The sequence below is a fragment of the Rhinichthys klamathensis genome, unplaced genomic scaffold (genome assembly GCF_029890125.1).
Source record: "Rhinichthys klamathensis goyatoka isolate OS25496 unplaced genomic scaffold, OSU_Roscu_1.1 h1tg000318l_1, whole genome shotgun sequence".
NCBI lineage: Eukaryota > Metazoa > Chordata > Actinopteri > Cypriniformes > Leuciscidae > Rhinichthys > Rhinichthys klamathensis.
Window position 1 is genome coordinate 1,557,926 of NW_026606834.1, and position 7,075 is coordinate 1,565,000.

The 7,075-nt window shown below is 45.1% G+C and overlaps 1 protein-coding gene across 2 annotated transcripts in view; it reads left to right on the plus strand.

Moving 5' to 3' along the window:
- LOC130105363 (inactive dipeptidyl peptidase 10-like) overlaps positions 1-7,075 on the plus strand; it is a 118,525-nt gene that overhangs the window by 22,798 nt on the left and 88,652 nt on the right. The window contains exon 1 of one of the 2 annotated variants that reach the window (XM_056271349.1): positions 4,581-4,907. The exons of the other annotated variant lie outside the window; for it this stretch is intronic. Within the exon in view, the coding sequence (XP_056127324.1) occupies positions 4,857-4,907 (51 nt within the window). The 5' untranslated portion in view covers positions 4,581-4,856. Of the gene's footprint in view, positions 1-4,580; positions 4,908-7,075 lie in introns of those variants that run through there. 2 annotated transcript variants of the gene reach the window in all.

A 7,075-nucleotide genomic window follows, 5' to 3' on the forward strand; every position in this document is an offset into this window, starting at 1 on the left:
CCAGTGATTAAATGTTTTCTGTATTGACGCAAATCTTGTGTGATGTCCTAAACTGCCGAGATAATCACACAACGTGTCGCGCCGCCCCTGAGCAACGGTGATTTCACCTACAGCAAGTTTACTTTTCACCAACTCCATCTTCTTCTCCGGGCTAAAGGCGTGCACGCAGCGGCGTCAGGTCTGCCCTCGCGTCGCGATGCACGTTGCACGCAGCAGCCAGACTTTCTTTACAGTGAACAGCAGCGATGAATAATAAATGTTTTTTTTTTCTTTCACTGTACAATTCAAAAGATTAAGCCCGAGGTCCGACCCGACCCGAGTCATTTGCAAATATTTTCGACCCGAACCCGGCCCGAACCCGCGGGTCCCGTCGGGTTTGTCGGGCCGACCCGACCCGTTGAGAACTCTAATTAGGGGTGGGGTTAGGGATCAGGGGGGGAGATGGGTAGGATTAGGGGTGGGGTTAGGGATCAGGGGGCGGAGATGGGTGGGGTTAGGGATCAGGGTGTGGAGATGGGTGGGATCAGGGGGTGGAGATGGGTAGGATTAGGGGTGGGGTTAGGGATCAGGGGGCGGAGATGGGTAGGATTAGGGGTGGGGTTAGGGATCAGGGGGTGGAGATGGGTAGGATTAGGGGTGGGGTTAGGGATCAGGGGGTGGAGATGGGTTGGATTAAGGGTGGGGTTAGGGATCAGGGGGTGGAGATGGGTAGGATTAGGGGTCGGGTTAGGGATCAGGGGGCGGAGATGGGTAGGATTAGGGGTGGGGTAAGGGATCAGGGGGCGGAGATGGGTAGGATTAGGGGTGGGGTAAGGGATCAGGGGGCGGAGATGGGTAGGATTAGTGGTGGGGTTAGGGATCAGGGGGCGGGGATGGGTAGGTTTAGGGGTGGGGTTAGGGATCAGGGGGCGGAGATGGGTAGGATTAGGGGTGGGGTTAGGGATCAGGGGGCGGGGGGCGGGGATGGGTAGGTTTAGGGGTGGGGTTAGGGATCAGGGGGCGGAGATGGGTAGGATTAGGGGTGGGGTTAGGGATCAGGGGGGGGAGATGGGTAGAATTAGGGATAGAGTTCTCAACAGGCCTGAAAATTACAACCCGACCCGACCCGACCCGACCCGGCCCGTGGCTTTTAAAGCCCGGACCCGATGTAACCCGACACATCAACATGAATTATCTGCCCGAACCCGACCCGCGGCCCGACGCCACCCTCTTGATCGGTGAGTGATGTATGTAGAATAGAATGTATTCTATGACTGCTGCGCTTGACGCAGAGAGAGAGAGAGAGAGAGAGAGAGAGAGCGCGCGCGCACTCTCACGTCTCACACATTCCGCCCATCCAGCTGACATAAACCACATTTCAATAAACGAAAAAAACTATCCAGTGATTAAATGTTTTCTGTATTGACGCAAATCTTGTGTGATGTCCTAAACTGCCGAGATAATCACACAACGTGTCGCGCCGCCCCTGAGCAACGGTGATTTCACCTACAGCAAGTTTACTTTTCACCAACTCCATCTTCTTCTCCGGGCTAAAGGCGTGCACGCAGCGGCGTCAGGTCTGCCCTCGCGTCGCGATGCACGTTGCACGCAGCAGCCAGACTTTCTTTACAGTGAACAGCAGCGATGAATAATAAATGTTTTTTTTTTCTTTCACTGTACAATTCAAAAGATTAAGCCCGAGGTCCGACCCGACCCGAGTCATTTGCAAATATTTTCGACCCGAACCCGGCCCGAACCCGCGGGTCCCGTCGGGTTTGTCGGGCCGACCCGACCCGTTGAGAACTCTAATTAGGGGTGGGGTTAGGGATCAGGGGGGGAGATGGGTAGGATTAGGGGTGGGGTTAGGGATCAGGGGGCGGAGATGGGTGGGGTTAGGGATCAGGGTGTGGAGATGGGTGGGATCAGGGGGTGGAGATGGGTAGGATTAGGGGTGGGGTTAGGGATCAGGGTGTGGAGATGGGTGGGATCAGGGGGTGGAGATGGGTAGGATTAGGGGTGGGGTTAGGGATCAGGGGTGGAGATGGGTAGGATTATGGGTGGGGTAAGGGATCAGGGGGCGGAGATGGGTAGGATTATGGGTGGGGTTAGGGATCAGGGGGTGGAGATGGGTAGGATTAGGGGTGGGGTTAGGGATCAGGGGGTGGAGATGGGTAGGATTAGGGGTGGGGTTAGGGATCAGGGGGGGGAGATGGGTAGAATTAGGGGTGGGTTAAGGGATCAGGGGTGGAGATGGGTAGGATTATGGGTGGGGTTAGGGATCAGGGGGTGGAGATGGGTAGGATTAGGGGTGGGGTTAGGGATCAGGGGGCGGAGATGGGTAGGATTAGGGGTGGGGTTAGGGATCAGGGGGTGGTCAGCTGGATCCAACTCCTCCCCCTGGATTTCGTGTTCTGCAGTGAGGACCATCTCCTCGAACCGCAAAGATTTTTAAAAAATGGTGGTTGAATTGAAATGCTGCGTGGAGTCAACCAATCAAAATCCGGCATGAACTCAACCAATCAGCAGCATGTTCAGAGCCCAAGTCCCACCCCCAAAAGTTCCTGAACTTAAAAAAAAGTACACCTCACGTCCCTAGTTCCTGCATTCATGCGGTGGAGACGCGACTGGTAAGAGAGGAGCTGCAACAATAGAGAATATGGGGAAAATAATCAACATTCATTCAAGTACGAAAACCTGTTCTTGTAGAGCCCAAAAACACAATCAAGACTTGAAGACAGAAAATCGACTTGCTCCTCTGCTTTTATAACAAGAACGGAAAATGGATTTGTGTTGAAAAAAGCTAACAACATAACACCACTTACATAACAACTGCACATAAACAACTTTCATACTGTATCTGAGAGTATAAATTTATAGCATTACACAGCTTAAAGCAAAACTACAACATTCAGATCCACCCAGAGACACCCGCTGTTTGTGTAAATGTTTGTTCTGTTTTATTTAGTCATTTGCACAAACAGTTCTGTTCTTTGTGAGCCGACAGCATGTCAATCAAATCCCCTTTATTTTTGTAGCGCAATACAGATTCAAAGCAGCTTCACAGGGATAAACAGGAAAATAATGATCATTGATGCACAGAATTCAATTCTGCTGTAAAGCAGCTCTAAAAAAACGAGTGTCATTATTCAGCTGAAGTCAGTTCAGTGTTGATTTGTTTCAAGAACTGTAACGCACGTCAGAGATGCATCCTTCAGTGATTCAAGCCATCGATTTGTGAGTTTTTGGAAATATTGAATCGATGATGTGATCGCAACTGTTGTTCCCATATATGATAGTCAATGTGCAACTTCCTGCTCCTGTTGTAATCCTGCTTCTTCTCCGACATGTTATTCCTCAAACGCTGCAGTCGTCCGGTTCGTATATTAATTGCTCTGTTTGGCATCTGACCTGCCTTTTTTCCAGGACATTTATTAAAACATTTCACCCAAAAATGAAAATTCTGTCAGTAATTACTCGCCCTCATGTCGTTCCAAACAAAACGTTCGTTATCTTCGGAACACAATTTAAAATATTTATTTTTGATGAAATCTGAGAGATTTCTGTCTCTCCATTGACAGCTACGCCACTACCACTTATTATTAGTTACTGATAGTTACTGTGAGCAGTGAGATCTGGTTAGTTAATGTTAATGTGTTGCCTTTTCTGGAAAGTTATGGACTTTTCCTCCTGTTTGCATCTGATGTCTTTTGGTTGGATCCTTTCTACTGTGGAAAAGTTATTAATTGCAATTTTTAAGTCTTTTTTTTTTATCTAGAGTGAATTTGTGGTCCAATCTATCCAAGTAATTCCTGTTTTTAATCGCTCTTTCTTCATTTAGAGGTTTATCAACAATTATTTGGGCACTGTTTAGTAACGTGTTTAAAATGAGTGGACTGTTCATGGAAAAAGCCAACCATATGGAGAATTCACGAAAGAAAAAAACATTTAATATAGTTACTTTACATGTTAAACTGTAATGGATGCAGAATTTATCCAGCACACATTTCAACGCTTCAAAAGAGGGATCGAAGCTGTTCACTTGAATGATTTTAAATTTAAGTGCATTGACACTTACTGAATTTTTTGTCAGGAATGTATTTGTTTGTAGAAACAAATATAGTCCTGTCCTGATTTAAGAAAAGAAAAGCTGTGTATATCAATTTAGCTTTATATCAATTTAAGCAGATTAAGCGAAAGATGTCAGCACTTTTTTTTTTTTTTAAAGAAGAGTTACACAAAGTCACATAGTTATTCATCTTAAATGGTATTCACAAATAAATTAAACGATGAGCAAATGTTTTTCCTCTTTTACGTAATTCTGTGTTGGATGTCATTCAGAAGTCATTTGAGGTCGCGCTTGGTAGAAAACAAGTTGACATTGATGCTCTTCAGGTTTTGACTGCAGGTTCACAGTTTCGATGCTGGAATTGATGCTCGTCGCAGAATGCATTAATGCAATTACTTGAATTGCATTGATGCATGCGATATCCTTGAGCTCTCGTGCTGTTCAAGGTGCTGTCTGTCTGTGGTTTCGCGTCATCAAGGCTACCCCCCCCCCCCCCCCCCCTCCTCCTCCTCCTCCTCCTCCCTCCCTCCTCAGCATCAGTGCGCGCGCTGCTCTCGCCTTCCGGATTTGCATCCGTTATTATCCCGTCAGTTTAAGTTCGCTCGAGCTCAGAATCAGATACACACATCGTTCGCAACGATCGATCACGCGTTCCGGTTGCGGTGTAATGCCAAACGCGCCGCGCGCGCTCCTCCTCCACGGACGAAAACCACACGGAGGAGCGATTCGAGATCACGATTCTGCAGTGCTGGAATCGCCAGTTTGGGTATTTTGGGCATTTCTCAGCGGCATCTGAAAAGGAAAGCAAATCATGACGGCCACTAAAGAGCAGCAAAGCCAGAGACCGAATCCGCAGGACGAGGTAACGAACGGCATATGCGTTACACGCACACACACACACACACACCACTGATGATTTATAACGGCTTTTCTACCCGAATCTGGAGAGTATCAGGTAATGGACGCACGAATCCAACGCGCGTTCCCATTCGTTAGGTCAGTACATTCATGACATCACCGGTTCCATTCGGTTCAAACGTAAGGGATATATATATATAGCAATTCTGCTGTCGTGTTTTTAATTGCAACGCCTCGTCCGCATTTCTTCGAGCTGTCAATCGCGAGTATCAGTTTTTGCGCGTGACGATTGTAATTGGGAATCGGCGCACGCGCGCGCCCGTGTCTAAACAGTGTATAAAGTCATAAAATCAAATCACGACGTGACACCGAATAAAGAATAAAAGGTGCTTCATGTGTGCTCGGTTCGGGCCCGCGTGTCACCTGTCCGTGCCGCGAACCCTCAGACACGGTGCGACAGTCCGTCTGTGAATAATTGATCGCTGCTTTCTCTGACATAAGAGCGAATAGATGCTGAATTTTTCATCAAAGCTGCTTTGAGACACTGTCACGTTCACGCAACCGAGCTGGACTAGAACAGATTTGTGGTAGTTGTCGCATAAAGTGTTGAAGGTTTGAATATGAGTGGATGTTGTTCTGCATCTAATATCCTATAGTAGCCTATCCAATAGACTTTTGTCCACTGTAGTGACATTATATTTGAGTGAATTTCTCTGACCCTTACGAAAATTAACCATGGTTTTACTACAAATAAATGAAAAAAAACTTGGTTACTATAGTTAAAACATGGTCACCGCAAATTAACCATGGTTTTGCTACACTAACCATATGGTAGCCTATTTGTAGTAAAACTGTTGTTAAACAAGTGGTAATCAATCCACCATAAAACTTTACTACACTTTTATAATAAAACCATGGGTATTTTTCGTGTCATGTGTCACAGCTTTTCAGAGTTAGAAATGTTTTGGAGGTTTCACCATGAGAACAACTTCTCCTTAGTCTTTAAAACGACTGATATTCATTTAGTGATCAGATTTAGCAATCTTATGGAAATATGATATTTTGTAATTATTTAAATCTGACTAATTTTCAAATCAACATCTCAGGAAAATGGGGTTTCTAATCAAAATATGACTGTTATGAAACCGGGCATTGATTTCATGCATCATGTCCACTGTAGAGACGCCAGGACTAAAATCATGTTGATCAGGCATTCTGGAAGACACAACATGTGAATAGGGAGATAAATATCAATATTCCTATGAAATATTATGAAAGTGTTGTCGATTGTTACTCCTATACGCTTCTTTTTTTCATTACATGTTGCCCCAAGAACACATTAGTATGCAAATAAAATGCAGTTTACAGTTGTATTGAATGGAAAAGCTCATTTATGGCCATTTTCCCCACATATTGCATAAATTAAATGGTATATCAATTGATCATTACGTTATATTTTTCATAACAGTTGTTTTTAAAAAATCCTTAAACCTAAAAATTAATTGGTGAATGACATAAAATCATTGGTTTTGCTTTTGCCTATACATGTAATTTCATGTCCTTTTATTTTTTTTAAACAACTGAGTCCTGCTGGTAACATGAATAAAATATGCTTATGCTCTAAATATTGTAGGCTAATGATGACATAAAAAAAGAAGAAGAGTAAATTCCCCAAAGATATCAGAATTTTTCTGATTCTCACGAGTATTTAAACAGTAAAACCGTGACGGTTATTTAAGCTTAAAGGCACTTCATTCATCATCAGACCAGAGTTTGTTCTTCTGCTACTCATTTCCCCGTTAGCATGGTTTATTCTACGTTATGAAATGCTTGTACGCCAGCTGAACCCACGGCTGACCCGAGGAGCGAGTGAGTGTTTCCGCTGTGATGCGAGGCAGTCGTGTAGAAGTGTTTTCTGCAGGTTGGTTGAGTTGAATGTTGCACACCTGTTCTCTGAGAGAGTCCGTCTTCAGACTCAGAGCCATCGCTGGGGTCTCTCACACCTTCATGCAACGTTTTAAAACAAAGACATTTAGACGTCTGAGTAGTTTAAAGGGTTAGTTCACCCAAAAATTAAAATGATGTCATTAATGACTCTCCCTCGTGTCGCTCCAAGCCCGTCAGACCTCCGTTCATCTTCAGAACACAGTTTAAGATATTTTAGATTTAGTC